Source organism: Taudactylus pleione, unplaced genomic scaffold (assembly GCF_031769625.1).
Source record: "Taudactylus pleione unplaced genomic scaffold, aTauple2 ptg000274l, whole genome shotgun sequence".
Classification (NCBI taxonomy): domain Eukaryota; kingdom Metazoa; phylum Chordata; class Amphibia; order Anura; family Myobatrachidae; genus Taudactylus; species Taudactylus pleione.
The window spans coordinates 880091-896102 of NW_028284676.1; the positions used below are offsets into that span (position 1 = coordinate 880091).

The 16012-nt window shown below is 47.7% G+C and overlaps 1 protein-coding gene across 1 annotated transcript in view; it reads left to right on the forward strand.

The window, feature by feature from the left end:
- Positions 1-16012, forward strand: part of VWA7 (von Willebrand factor A domain containing 7) — a 53572-nt gene that overhangs the window by 20732 nt on the left and 16828 nt on the right. Inside the window, exons 3-12 of the mRNA XM_088481498.1 lie at positions 323-604; positions 1168-1264; positions 4873-4995; positions 6116-6311; positions 11652-11821; positions 11909-12021; positions 12120-12236; positions 13182-13370; positions 13461-13593; positions 13716-13844. Coding sequence (XP_088337624.1) covers positions 323-604; positions 1168-1264; positions 4873-4995; positions 6116-6311; positions 11652-11821; positions 11909-12021; positions 12120-12236; positions 13182-13370; positions 13461-13593; positions 13716-13844 — 1549 coding nt within the window. The remainder of the gene's footprint in view (positions 1-322; positions 605-1167; positions 1265-4872; positions 4996-6115; positions 6312-11651; positions 11822-11908; positions 12022-12119; positions 12237-13181; positions 13371-13460; positions 13594-13715; positions 13845-16012) is intronic.

The following is a 16012-nucleotide window of genomic DNA, read 5'->3' on the forward strand; positions in this document are numbered from 1 at the left end:
GCAATTTTGCTGTGGAACCCACTGACGTAAAGTTATGCCCCTGGACAAGGACATCCTATACTCCAGAGAAATCCCCACAAATGGGCGTATTTCATCAGCAGTACTTAAAGGAAAATAATGTTCCTGGACATTTCTGCATAATTTCACGCAGTGCATTAATAATAAATATGTTTCCATAACATACAAAAAAGGAAGAGAATAATATAGCATATACAATAATTTATTACACTGCTCTTTTTACAGTACGCCTTCCCTATGTTTGTACGTTATATTAGAGGGGGGATTGTGCTTTTAATGTTGTGCATGTCTCTTGGTCTGGCAGGGCAGGACACTGATAGCGGATGACATATTGGGGGCATATTATGGAGATGAAGTGTCCCTGCGTCAGTTCCGAGCCTCCTTGAGACAAATCGTCAGTGCCAACGCCAACATGGACTTTCTTAATGGGACCCGCAACGACCCCATACGTCACTTCGACTCTGAGAGAGTGAGACAGGGGAACAGCCTCCTGCTTCGGGCCCGGGAGGACCTAGTGAGGAACATCAAGGCCAAAGAGTATGAAGGAGCCCGGGAGACATTGGGGCAGATACTGCACTCGCTGCAGGTACTGTACATGCTTTGTGCCCACCACAAAATACTGATTAGGGATGGCCATCGACCAACGATGTTTTCAAAACAGTGACCAATCGCTGTTAGCTAGTTTTGCCATCGATGGCAGAGAACCAATTGTTCTCCACCGTTGTTGGATGAAAGGGAGCCAATGTTTCTTTTTCCTTGTCAGGACGGAGCTTAACCCCGCCTCCAGGCAGCAGCTAAGCCCACCCCCATTTTTGATTGGCCGGTGGCCCACCGTACCACCATCAGCGGTGGCCATCGAGGTGGTTCATCACTGATGGGTCCATCAAGGTAACCATCGATGCACACCCAACCGATGGCCATCCCTAATACTGATTAGACAAAAACAAAGAAAAATAAAGCAACTCCTCAAAAACTGGCCAGCAGGTGTCAGTACTGGTTGTTGCTCTTTTTTGCTAAGAATGTTTTACTAAGTAAGAATATTCCCCTCTCCATAATTACAGTATATTTGCTTCTGCTTGTCCATCTCTTGCTATCATCCGCGTGACCTTGTCTGTCAATGTTCCCACTTCCTCTCTTCCACTCCCTTAGGACTTTTACAGCCACACAAACTGGGTAGAGCTGGGACACACAGACGTTCACCCTGACCTCGCTACTCCCGGGAGGCACATCTCCTCTATTGCTGGAGGTAGGACAGACTTCCCTAAATTCCATCTCCCTGATATTTCTAATTTTCTAAGATGTGTTTGAAGGGGTCTGGCCACCTGGTGGACTTCATTTTTCTTGTCTGTCTATTTATCAGCCAATCAGATCATAGAAAAGGTCACAGCAGCAAGAAAGGAGCAGAAGATGAGCTCAGGGCCTGATTCAGACTGAGCGCTGGCAACCGGGTTGATGGTGGCCCACAGCGTATGCGCACGACGGAGCCGGCTCCATCGTGTGCATGCGCGAGACCCGGCTAGCGACGGGCAATCCGTCGCTCTGGGTCTCGCACCAAAGGGGGCGAGCTGTCGATGTTGATTGACAGCTCGCCCATTTTGGTAGACGGGCCAGACGGGCCATGAGTGATGTCAGTGGAGAGCTTCCATCTCTGTTAGAGCCGAAAGCTCTCTGGGGCGTGCGAAGAACGAGACCCTACCACAAGGGTCTCGTCGCAAGCCCAATGGTCTTGACCATCGCGACCATCATCATGGCCTCTCGCAATAGCTGTGGGTGGTCACCCACAGCTATGCGAGCGGCCAAGAGGCCGCTCCAAAAAAAAAAAAAAGCCCGGCCCTGATTCAGAGCGAGCGCTCTGTCAGAGCGAGCGGCTCTGAATCAGGCCCTCAGTCCCCAATTCTTTCATCTGATTATGTTAGTGAGGGCAGGGGTGCATGTGAAAGAGGCAGTGTCATGATGTGAGGTGTGGATGCAGGAAGCTGCAGACTGACAGTTATATAGGGTATAGAGCAGGGTCCCCAGCAGTACAAAGTATATCAGGAGATGAATGATGTGTTAGTGAGGGCAGGGCTGCATGTGACAGAGGCAGTGTCATGATGTGAGATGGGAATGCAGGAAGCCACAGACTGACAGTTATATAGGGTATAGAGCAGGGTCCCCAGCAGCACAAAGTATATCAGGAGATGAATGATGTGTTAAGGAGGGCAGGGCTGCATGTGAAAGAGGCAGTGACATGATGTGAGATGTGGATGCAGGAAGCTACAGACTGACAGTTATATAGGGTATAGAGCAGGGTCCCCAGAGTTCTGCTCCCAGCACCCATGAAGCCACGTTTCCAGGTTCTGTTTGGCCCATGGGCCAGTCAGTCACAAAACAGGGATAACCATCGGTTGGTGAAAACATCGATGGTCATCCTTTGAATAGTTTGTAGCCATTGATAGCTATTTGCTATTTTTTCCATTGATGGTAACACTACCGATGGCAATCCATACTGACCGTTATATAGGGTATAGAGCAGGATCCCCAGCAGCACAAAGTATATCAGGAGATGAATGATGTGTTGTAAGGACAAGACTAGTCTTCCCCTTCAAGCGTCTAATGCTTGGCGCTATCAATTTGTTAATATATTTCCCCTTGGTTTATGGGTGGCAGTGGACCCCTGGTTTAGCTGCTGGACACATTTCAGCTGAGTTCTTGGAGGGCGCCCTTTTTTCTTGTTACATTATTGACCCATAGTCTTCCCTTACAGATGCTCTTCCTAAAGGTCATAAGTTCTTGCAGGAGCTGCATTCTCGTCTGTTCCTTACTTCTGCGACTTTATTTCTGAGTGTTTGCGACATTACCCGATGTCTGTCCTTCCCTCTCCCTCCCACTGATACTCGCCTCTATACCCACCCTGTGACCTCTCCCTCTATTCTCCCCATCTCTCAGTATAGCGACACTACCCCATGTCTGTCCTTCCCTCTCCCTCCCACTGATACTCGCCTCTATACTCACCCTGTGACCTCTCCCTCTATTCTCTCCATCTCTCAGTATCACAACACTACCCCATGTCTGTCCTTCCCTCTCCCTCCCACTGATACTCACCTCTATACTCACCCTGTGACCTCTCCCTTTATTTCTCTCTTCTCTCCATCTCTCAGTATCACGACACTACCCCATGTCTGTCCTTCCCTCTCCTTCCCACTGATACTCACCCTGTGACCTCTCCCTTTATTTCTCTTTTCTCTCCATCTCTCAGTATCGCGACACTACCCCATGTCTGTCCTTCCCTCTCCCTCCCACTGAAAATCACCTCTATACTCACCCTGTGACCTCTCCCTCTATTCCTATTTTCTCTCCATCAATCAGTATCATGACACTACCCCATGTCTGTCCTTCCCTCTCCTTCCCACTGATACTCACCTCTATACTCACCCTGTGACCTCTCCCTTTATTTCTGTCTTCTCTCCATCTCTCAGTATCACGACACTACCCCATGTCTGTGCTTCCCTCTCCCTCCCACAGATACTCACCTCTATACCCACCCTGTGACCTCTCCCTTTATTTCTCTCTTCTCTCTATCTCTCAGTATCGTGACACTACCCCATGTCTGTCCTTCCCTTTCCCTCCCACTGATACTTACCTCTATACTCACCCTGTGACCTCTCCCTCCCACTGATACTCGCCTCTATACCCACCCTGTGACCTCTCCCTCCCACTGATACTCGCCTCTATACCCACCCTGTGACCTCTCCCTTTATTTCTCTTTTCTCTCCATCTCTCAGTATAGCGACACTAACCCATGTCTGTCCTTCCCTCTCCCTCCCACTGATGCTCACCTCTATACTCACTCTGTGACCTCTCCCTCCCACTGATACTCGCCTCTATACTCACCCTGTGACCTCTCCCTCCCACTGATACTCGCCTCTATACCCACCCTGTGACCTCTCCCTTTATTTCTCTTTTCTCTCCATCTCTCAGTATAGCGACACTAACCCATGTCTGTCCTTCCCTCTCCCTCCTACTGATACTCACCTCTATACTCACTCTGTGACCTCTCCCTCCCACTGATACTCACTTCTATACTCACCCTGTGACCTCTCCCTCTATTTCTTTCTTCTCTCCATCTCTCAGTATCACGACACTACCCCATGTCTGTCCTTCCCTCTCCCTCCCACTGATACTCACCTCTATACTCACCCTGTGACCTCTCCCTCCCACTGATACTCGCCTCTATACCCACCCTGTGACCTCTCCCTCCCACTGATACTCGCCTCTATACTCACCCTGTGACCTCTCCCTCTATTTCTTTTTTCTCTCCATCTCTCAGTATCACGACACTACCCAATGTCTGTCCTTCCCTCTCCCTCCCACTGATACTCACCTCTATACTCACCCTGTGACCTCTCCCTCCCACTGATGCTCACCTCTATACTCACCCTGTGACCTCTCCCTCCCACTGATACTCACCTCTATACCCACCCTGTGACCTCTCCCTCCCACTGATACTCACCTCTATACCCACCCTGTGACCTCTCCCTCCCACTGATACTCACCTCTATACCCACCCTGTGACCTCTCCCTCTATTTCTCTTTTCTCTCCATCTCTCAGTATCACGACACTACCCCATGTCTGTCCTTCCCTCTCCCTCCCACTGATACTCACCTCTATACTCACCCTGTGACCTCTCCCTCTATTTCTCTTTTCTCTCCATCTCTCAGTATCACGACACTACCCCATGTCTGTCCTTCCCTCTCCCTCCCACTGATACTCGCCTCTATACCCACCCTGTGACCTCTCCCTCCCACTGATACTCCCCTCTATACCCACCCTGTGACCTCTCCTTCTATTTCTCTTTTCTCTCCATCTCTCAGTCTTTGATCAAACCTGTACAGATTGCACTGATGTCTCTTGTCAGAGTAACATTGCAGCAGCCATTCAAAAAAGACATCTCCTGACGTCGGGATACTACGGAGAGACCCCTGAGAAGCCGCAAGGTGCGTACATTCCTCACTACATTGTTCTGTCCCATATAGTGTGACCCTGGAGACAGTATAACCCAGGGCACTATATAATGCATGCAACATTAATGTGCCTTATGGCAGCATTCTAACCTATCTACTTGTGCACTGTAAACTTCAGATAATATGGTGCTCTAAATAAAGGTTTTCATTGCAATATAGTGTAAAATTGTATAGATTAAAGCAGTGTTTCTCAAACTCGGTCCTCAGGACCCCACACAGTTCACATTTTCCAGGTCACCCAGCAGGTGCACAGGTGTACTCATTACTCAGGGACACATTTTAAAAAATTCAAAGGTGGAAATAATTATTTCACTTGTGATTCTATGAGGAGACCTGGAAAACATGCACTGTTTGGGATCCTGAGGACCGAGTTTGAGAACCTGTCGATTAGAGCACAGGTTATCAAACTCGGTCCTCAGGACCCCAAACGGTGCATATTTTACATGTCTCCTGAGAGAATCACAAGTGAAATTAGCTCCACCTGTGGATCTTTTAAAATGTGTCAGTGACTAATGACTACACCTGTGCACCTGCTGGGTGACCTGGAAAACGTGACCTGTGTGGGGTCCTGAGGACCGAGTTTGAGAAACACTGGATTAGAGGTTCCCAAACCCCACCATTACAGTCCAGGTTTAAAGGATATCCATGCTTGAGCCCAGATGGTTAAATCAAATTGACTGAGGTACTAATTAAGTCACCTGTGCTCCAGCATGGATATCCTTAAAATGTGGACTGTAATGGCGGCGTTTGGGAACCTCCGGTGTAGATGTTTATCAGCAGTGGGAAGAATCTGGCAGCTGCCAGGAAAACTTAGAATAACTGATTCACAGAATGACAGACATGGAGTAACAGACCCTGGGCTTGGGTGTCCTCAGAGAAATCCCATTTATACAGGCTAAGTATCATGATGATTGCACACCTCAGCTTCACCATGGCCCAAAGCCAACTATCCTCCTGATACACCGGCCATAATCTGCACATTTCCCATCATAGAAATGATGTATAACGATCTACTATGTCATGCTCTGATCACTCTGGCCTGGTTAGTTATAAATGTGTATAACTTCCAGTCTATTTCGTTCCTCTGTGTTAGGAAAGTGCAGTCACGGTGGACCCTTTGACGACAGCAGACAACGCAGTGCCCGGGGTGGGATCAACAAGGACACCGCCACTGCTATGTTCTCCCCCCACCATTTTCTGCATGATGTAGCAGCCCAGGTGGCCCTAAGGGCATCTATTAAATTTCTGAGCGAGCTGCGGCGGGAGGTGACCGATGCAGATATGATGAGGTGAGGGGAAGAGAGAAAGCCTAATGTGATTGGCCTGATCCAACATATGATGTTAAAGAAATACTGAAAAATGTTTTCTAAAATGTAATCTGAAACTAGAGGTTCATCAAGCATCCCGACGGTCGGGATGCCGGCGGTCAGATTGCTGGTGCTGGAATCCCATCAGCAGTCGGAATTCCGGTTCCAGAATCCAGACCGCTGACATCCCAATGGTGTTAGGGTTAGGGTTAGGCACTCGGGGGAGGGTAAGGGTTAGGCTGCAGGAGGGAAGAGTTAAGCTGGGTACACACTGGCCAATATATATGCCGATAAATTGTTCGGCCAATTTATCGTGCCTCCGTCGGCCAGTGTGTACAGACGATATGTCTGTGAACAACGTCGTTCACAGACATATGAACAGATATGTCTGCAGACATATCTGTCTATCCTCAAGTGTGTACGGCGATCAGCCGACCGCCCGTACACAGGGTTGCAAAGAGGGGGGGGGGAGCCGCGAGCGGGTACTACTTACCTAGATCGGCACAGCTCCCCATCCACAGCTGATGTGCGCTGGGCTGCACTGGGAGACTATCCGAAGCTGCTAAAGTAGCAGCCCGAGCAGTCTCCTATACCAAAGGGGGGGGGAGCAATCGCGCTGATCGCGCCCCCCATTTTCTGTGTGCTGGGCTGAAGGGCACACAGCGCCCCCCTCCCCAGCGCCGCAAATGGTTATTTGTTTTTTCCTCGAAGGGGGCGTGGCCACACCTTCCGCGATTAGGCCACGCTCCCTACCCGGCCGCAGGACCCGCCGTGGCATGCAGATGATGGTCGTTCAGTGTGTATGAACGACCATCATCTGCAGATACTGTATATCTGCAGATCACTCGATCTGCAGATATATCTGTCAGGTGTGTACTCACCTTTAAGCTCTGTACACACTAAATGATGTGTACCCAGTGCGATATCGTGAGCTGAGGGACCCGGCGGGGGTGCCGGCATCGGCCAGTGCATACACACTTGCCGATGCCGGCAGCAACGTAGCGGCGGTGGGGGCCATGTTGCATTCAGCAGCATGGCCCCCACTGACAATATCGCCCGTCGGACTTGCATGCAGGTCTGACGAGCGATGTTGCTGACGACGCGCGGGAGCGTGCATCGTCAGCGACATAGCTGGTACACACTGGCTGATGTTCCCGATATGTCGTCCAATCCAGCGGATCGAACAATATATCGTCTGGTGCAGGCATGTCAAACTAAAAAAAAAAAAAGTCTTATATGCAATTTTTATAGGTTTATTATTAGAAAAAAAACATGCAGTGCCCCCTATAGTAGTGCCCCTTATGCAATGCCCCCTGAATTTGTGCCCATTATGCAAAGCCCTTTATGCAGTGCCCTAGTAGTGCCGATTATGCAGTGCCCCAGTAATGCCCCTTATGTTGTGCCCCCAGTAATGCCCCTTTGCAGAGCCCCCAGTGATGTCCCTAGTAGTGCCCCTTATGCAGAGCCCCCAGTAATGCCCCTTATGCAGAGCATCCAGTTATGTCCTTAGTAGTGCCCCTTATGCAGAGCCCCCAGTAATGCCCCTCATGCAGAGCCCCTTATGTTATGCCCCCAGTAATGCCCCTTATGTTGTGCCCCCTCCCAGTATAGAACAGGCCCCACTCACCTGTGCTGTGCAGTACTTACCTTTGTTCACGATGGCCGCTGGGCACTGCTCCAGTCCACGCCGTCTTTACTCCCACCGTCCCGCGTAGATGCTGCCACTGACTGGATCTAATCAGATCCAGAGCGGCAGGCACAGGCTCATCTCATCGCGGGTGACGTCATGACGTCACCCGTACGCTGCATCACTGGGAACGCTGGCCTCTGAAGCGATCAGAGGCTTCTGATTGCTTCAGAGACCAATGTTGCCAGCTTTAAATAGAGTAAACACTGGCTGATCGAAGCTGAGCTCCAATAGTGGCAGGGGTGTGGGCCGCATATTACATATATATGTGGGCCCACACTGTCGGGCCTCATAAAATGTTTAATCTAGGCCGCTTGTTTGACATGCTTGGTCTAGTGCGTACCCGGCTTTAGGCTGCAGTAGGGCAGGGAGAGGCTGCAGGAAAGGTGGTTTAGGGGGAGGGTCAGGGTTACTTACCTATTCTGACTGTCGGGATTCTGACCGTCGCCAACCTGACCGCTGGGATCCCGTACCCGACCCATCAAGCTCTTTTGAGGCATGTAGAGCATCGCTCCTACACCTGTGTCGCCTATGCCAGGCTTATCCAAAGTCCTGAGGCCCTATATTTCTATACCCAGATTAGTTCAATAGACTTTGGTATCTGCTAACATTTAACACAGTCCCCCTGTGAATTTTAAGTATGTGATCAGTCAGCAATGAACATGAGCTAACAGCTGGCAGATAAACATCTAATAAGTGATTCAATGGGCAAAATTTACTAAGCGGTGGGTTCTAACCCTGGCGGTTTGACGGCGGGCTCTATTCTGTTCTAAACCTCGGCGGTTTGGTGGCGGTTTTGCAGTGGTTTCTAAATGACAGCCTGTTCTATTCTATTCTAAACTGTTTTTTGACGGCAGTTTTGCAGCGGTTTTGGCCTTAGTAAATCTGCAGATAGCAAAACCGCCGCCAAACCACATTCAAAACACATTTTAGAATCGAATAGAACAGGGCTGTCATTTAGAAATCGCTGCAAAACCGCCACCAAACCCCCGGGGTTTAGAACAGAATAGAACCCGCCATCAAACCGCCTGGGTTTAGAACCCGCCGCTTAGTAAATTTTGCTCAAAGTGACAACAGAAAGTCAGAGACAAAAATGAGGTATCTAGGGGAATATTTACTAAAGTGAGAGGTTTTAGAAGTGGAGATGGTAATGCTTTAGCGGCTGCGATTTCTTTCTGATCCGCAGCTGCGATAATGTGCAAATGCCAGACTTCTGTAATTGTACCTACACATGTACCATCAACTGAGAAAACATCAGCACCTGTGCATCGGATACTCTGTTTGGTGCAGGGAGTTAAGACATCCCATCGATTTTTGCACTAACAGGAATTCACCCTGTTGATGGACCACCAACTGCTAGTCTCCATATTCAGTCATGGGAGTACCGCCCACGATGGCTGCTCACCTGCAACGATCGTTCTTGTTCTTGGGTGCTCATCATTAGGACTTTGAGATCTAGGTAACCAAACAAAAGGATAAATCTCCACCACGAAGTCCTAATTTAAGAAATGCACATAGAGAGACTGGCCCACCACTACCTACCAACTCCACCAACACAAGCAAAGCAGAATCTACTTTCAAATCATAGAAACAACAACTTTATGACCTGGACAAAGTAATAGGAACAAAGAAGACCACACAGTGCCCAGATTACAAATACCATAACATTTTATGAAATTTACTGAAAGTCCCTACTAAAAAACATACAGCAACAAGCAGCAAACAAAATGCCCGCCCATGGGAAGCCAGGAGGGGGGAGACACATGTCGTTGGCCCACCTGGCATGCCCATATGAAAGAGCCCTATTTTATGACAACCTGACAAGACGCAACTTTATTGCTATCATCATCATAAGCTGTCAGTCCCAACCTTGCAGTGCATCAGTGCATAGTCCATGGTGGTAGGATTAGTCGATACAAAGAAGGACGGCTGCAGTAGCTTCCCAGGCAAGACATCTGAACGCTCCAGGTACACGATGGGCATCAGGATAACAGAACTCAAAGATATACTGTGATGATTAAAAGGGTCTCAGAGATATATTAGGGTATTCAATATGAAACGTTAACTTCACTGTCGAAGTTAACGTTTCATATCGGAGATTTTACCTGCGTTAAGCTCCCGCTTATCCCCGTATTCAATATAAAATTAACGAAAATGGGAAACTCCGAAGTTGGATTTGCGTAAGTTACGAATTTTTCCTTAAAATAATTGTAAGACCCCCCCTAAAGTTGTAAAAACATGGGGGAACACTATGGGTACCCCCGTTTTAGCCTTTAATTGAAAGTCGGGGATTTAAATAGCCACAGCAGGTGTTTTTTTCCCGACATTGAAGAAGTGTTGCAGAAGAGCACTTAGGTTAAGTAAGTTTTTAAAAATTCTGCATTTGTGCACCTGCCGCTATAATTCTATTCTAGAAAACACCTGCCGCATACATGCAGAATAGCCCTGAACCTATTTCCCTATTGTTAAACAATTTTTTCCCATTTTTTTTTTCTTCACCCCAATTTTTAAATTCATGTTTTGGGGTGTCCCTATTTTTTTTTAAAACTTTTTTTGACACAGTTCTTTTTTAAATGTCAGTCCCAGGGGTGCAGGCTATTTTTTTTTAAGCCTGCACCCCTAAACCCCAATTCTGCACTTTTTTTCGACACCTATTCAGTGGTGAAAAGTTATCCCCGTTTTTTATCAAAGACTTTTCAAAACTGCGATAAGTCTTTGATATTGAATACAGTGTAAAACTAAAACCTGTGATAATGACGTCATAGCTCCGATATTAACGCAAAAACGATGTTATCGCACCCATATTGAATACCCCTGATAGAGGCCAAAAAAAGGTCATAACAAAGACTCTTCTCCTAGCTCCAGATACACCAGAAGACTCCTTATTGTTTAACAGAGCCCTCACAGGGCTTTGATACCTTGATTACAAGATGGATCCGAACCAAGAGGTCTCAGGTTTCATTACTACATCACAAATAAGCCATAATGAAGGAGACCCGGAACTTCAAACCCACACATATGAAGATAAGACATATCCAGTTCTTCTAAGTTATATCACCACTGACCTTCATTAGAAAGGAGAGTTTAAGCCAATGATCGCTTTCCCACAAGATCAGGATGTCACCTATCACATATAATAGGTGTTTTGAATCCTGACATGGTAGTAAAATACCCACCACATGGCCTCAATCTTTACAGAAGCCCAGTTCCTTGTTCTCAGATTGGGACTATCCTTGGGTTAGATTCCAACCATGGACAAGCCTTCTACTTTTCCATGGATATATTATATATATATATATATATACATGAATATATTTAGTTTTCAGTATGTAGATCAGTGATTCCCAGCCTCGGTCCTCAAGGCACACTAACAGTCCTGGTTTTAGTGATATCCATGCTTAAGCACAGAAGGTTAAATCAAAATAACTAAGGTACTAATTAAGTCACCTGTGCTCAACTATGGCTATCCTAAAACCTGGACTGTTGGTGTGCCTTGAGGACCGTGGTTGGGAACCCCTGATGTAGATAATATACACATGAAGTAAGGTTTCCTTACATCTTTCACCCATTCCTTGTAGGTCCCTCTACTGTACATTTCCTTGTTCTGCTACCGGCTCTTCTACTTGCTCTTTCAGACTCCTTGGGGTATCTGCCTACCCGGCATTAAGCTTTGTGCTGGACACCACAGGCAGTATGGGAGAGGAGATCACATCAGCACGTCTGCAGTCCCGTCACATTATCGAGCGCCAACGTAAAAGTCTGTTGCAACCAGACTACTACATCTTGGTGCCCTTCAATGACCCAAGTATGTCCATCCATGTGTTGTACCTGTCTGTCATAAACAAGTTACAGCTTGATGTTTTATATAACCTACTCTGTTTATTATGTTTAGGCTTTGGTCCTGTGTATAAGACAAGCGACTCTGTTGAGTTTTTGAAAATCCTTGACAGTCTAATTGCTCTTGGTGGGGGGGATGAACCAGAGATGTGTCTATCGGCTCTACAGGTGTGTAAGTTCCTTCTCCAACTTATCTCTCCCTGCCTCCCTCTGTCTCCCTCATATGCTTTCATTGCTGCCATGACCATCTTTTCCTGTCTTCTCAGCTAGCGCTGATTAACACCCCTCCTCTTTCTGAGATCTTTGTCTTCACTGATGCTTCTTCCAAGGACATTCATCTCAGAAGCTCTGTTGAGGCTTTAATCCAGGAGAAAAAGATCAAGGTGAGCGAATAATACCTCCCAGGTCATAAGGTAAAAGGGGGTGATTTAGGATATATCGGCGGTCTGAATACCAGTGTTGGAATCTCGACAGAGGTCGGAATCCCGGCTTCAGAATCCCGGCTGCAGACATCCCGACGGTATTAGGGTTCCAGGGAGGGTTAGGTTAGGGGTTAGGCACTAGAATGAGGGTAAAGCTGCATACACACACAACGATTTTTTGAACGATTATCGTTAAACAATATCGTTTAACGATAAACATTTTAAAAAATCGTTCACTTTCTGAGTCAAATGATGAACGATTATCGTTCATGCGTGTTCACATTTGTAGTTCAGTCAGACTTGTCAACTCAACGATTTTCATTAAGGGAATATGCAAAATTCGTTTGTAGTTCAAAAAAATCGTTCATTACACTTTAAAAAATCTGACAGATAATCTGACAGAAAATAGTTGGTAACAAAATCATTGTGTGTGTATGCTCCTTTAGAGTTATGCTGCGAGGGGGGGGAAGGTTAGAGTTAAGCTGCGGGGGCAGGGTTAGGGCTAGGCTGCAGGGGGGAGGGTTAGGTTAGGGGTTATTAACTATAATAAGGGTAAGAGTTAGGCTGCGAGGGGGGGTTAGCGTTAAGCTGCAGGGGGGGGCAGGGTTAGGCTGCAGGGGGGGAGGGTTAGGGTGAAGCTGTAACAAAGGTGGGTTAGGGTTAAAATACTTACCGTCAGAATTACTGTCAGGATTCTGCCGGGATGCCGCTGTCTGTATTCTGACCGCCAACATCCCGACCGCCGGGATCCCACACCCAACCCGGTAAAAGAAGGGAGAAGACAGAGAATAACAATGAAAGATATAGGCAAGAAAAAAGATATAGCAGAAAAAAACGGAGAAGGCGGAAGAATGTAATAGAAATAGTATTTGAATGGAGAGGGGAACATTTTTATTGTCTCTTCAGGTGTCCTTCCTAATAACAGAGGATCCTTCGCGGACTATGGCGAGGAGCAAGAGGGAATTGCTTCACCCAGACAGATTTGACCTCTACACTGACCTTGCTTCTACCTCAGGCGGCCATATCATCTTCACTAATAACCGAGACATCTCTGAGGTGTCAGAGGTCATCGCAGACTCAGCTCACTTTGATGTGGTGAGTGGAGGTCTTCCAGGACCCAATGTGTCTGGTAACTCTGTGTCCTAATTGGTAACTATAGAAGTGATTCTCTGCTCACTCCTGCAGGTCACTCTCTTACATGAACAGGGGTCAAAGGGAGGTGCCACTACCTACGCTTTTCTGGTGGATACGTTTCTGCACAATGTCACTTTATATTTTAATGGAGACATCAGGAAATTTAATATTCTCGACCCTACAGGTGAGGGGGCTCCATTCTGCTAAAATATGCTTGAATGGAGATGTTAAATGCCACACCAGGCACAGGTAATAACTCAATGTCATTATGCTGCTCAACACTCAGTCTGCTTCCTATCCAACCAGGCCGCAAGCAAAATGGCCGCCATCAGACCTATGGCAAGTTTACCCGGGTAACCCTGCCTGATCCTCTGCAGGTGGGTGACTGGAAAATTGATATGGAAACTGCTGGACCCCACAGTCTACGTGTACAAGGTGAGGAAATCAAATAATTATGTAAAAATATCATATAAAACCATACTTGCTGACATTCAGCTCCCTCCTTCCGGGGATGATTACGGGCTATTTCACAATGCCGAAATGAAAGGCATTGTAAAGCAGGGGACGGGGCCACAATGATGTGATTCAGCGCAAATCGCGTCATCGGGCCCCCCCCCCCCGCTGCCGGGGGTTTCTATTAGTAGTTCGTGGGGGGGCAGGCAGGCGCCGGAGGTATGCCTGCCTTTCCGGGGGGGCGGGAGCGGCACCCGATATTCAGGAGGGTAGGCAAGGCTGTATAACACAAGAAGGCTTTCTTATTAAACTGATATACTGCAGAATAATGCACTAAGGTCCTGATTCTAATTTTGGAATAGAGTAAGAAAAGAGCAAGTAACTGTGGGCCTGATTCAGACCCGGTCGCATTCGCTGAGCGCTCGCTACCGGGTCGATGGTGGCCCACAGCGCATGCGCTCGATGGAGATGGCTCCGTCGTTCGCACACGCGAGACCCGGCTAGCGACGGGCAATCCGTCACTCCGGGTCTCGCTCCAAAGGGGGGCGAGCTGTCAATGTTGAGTGACAGCTCACCCCGTTTGGTGGGCGGGCCGGGGGGGGGGTGGCTGCCCAAACGGAGGCGTTCCCATGAGAACACCTGCCGTTTGGGGGCGGCCCCACTGACATAACGAGTGATGTCAGTGGAGAGATTCCGGCTCTCTTAGAGCCGAAATCTCTCTGGGGCTTGCAGCCACGAGACCCTACCACAAGGGTCTTGTCGCAAGCCCGATGATCGCGATGGTCTTGACCATTGCAACCATCATTGTGACCACTCGCAATAGCTGTGGGTGGTCACCCACAGCTATGCAAGCGGCCAGGAGGCCAATCCAATAAAAAAAATGCCCGGCCCTGATTCAGAGCGAGCAGTCTGTCAGAGCGAGCAGTCTGTCAGAGCGAGCGGTCTCAAAAAGAGGAAAAGACACTGCACAGAACAAAAGAATAATAAATTAGATTATAGACCAACCTTTTCTCATTAGCGGATAATTATCCGTAATCTATGATCGTTGGTGGTGCTCCCAAAGCCCATTATGTACACATTAAGCAATATAGAAGAAGAAAGTAGGGCTATGGTGTGGGGCACTCTTGTAAGTGAATAGTTGAATTAGTTTAATACATAACTTTTATTAGCGACAATAAAATAAAGTACCATATAGTGAATTTTAAGAATGGATAATATAAATCCATCATCAAAGTAAAAAATCACTTGATATAATAAAATCTAAAGGCGAATTGTAAATATGTACACAAAATAACTGGATATATTGGATTGTTGATTTATCTTATATAGAAATATCTGTATTAATATTGTCTGGCTTAGTGCAAAAAACAATCCCAAGGTATCTTTTGCTACAGCACCTGGTATTCCCTGGGAGTCACCTGCCAAGTACTAATCAGGCCAATTACAGCTTAGCTTCCAAGATCAGACGAGATTGGGCAATCAAGTAATGTATGGCTGTAGGTAATGTAGGAGAATTTGCACAATTACAGCACAGAACAATATAAATGTAGGACTAATTTGTATCAATAGTCCATTTGTTGGTTAGATATCCCAAATTCACAAAAAGAATGCACAAGCAGACTTAGGGCCTGATTCAGACCCACTCGCAAGCGGCTGTCCGCTCGCAAGTGGGTCGATGTTCTGGACTGAGCATGCGCACAACGGAGGGAGCTCCGTCGTGCGCATGCGCCAGACGCGACGAGCGAAGGAAAGTCCTTCGCTCGTTGTGTCTGATCAAAGGGGGCGTGCTGTCGATGTTGATTGACAGCACGCCCCCTTTGGTAGGCGTGCCGGGGGCGTGCCTCCCTGACGGGGGCGTTCCCACGGGAACGCCTCCCATCAGAAGCCGGCCCACTGACATCACTAGTGATGTCAGTGGGAGTGATTTTGGCTCTGATAGAGCCAAAATCACTCCGGAGCTTGTGGTTGAAAACCTCAACCGCAGGCTCCGGCTCGCAGTTTCGATGGTCGCGATGGTCAAGACCATCGCGGCCATCAAACTGCACGCTCGTATAGCCTGTGGGTGGTGACCCACAGCTATACGAGCGTCCAGGAGGACGCTCCATTTTCATGGAGGCCGGCCCTCATTCAGAGCGTGCGCTCTGCTCAGA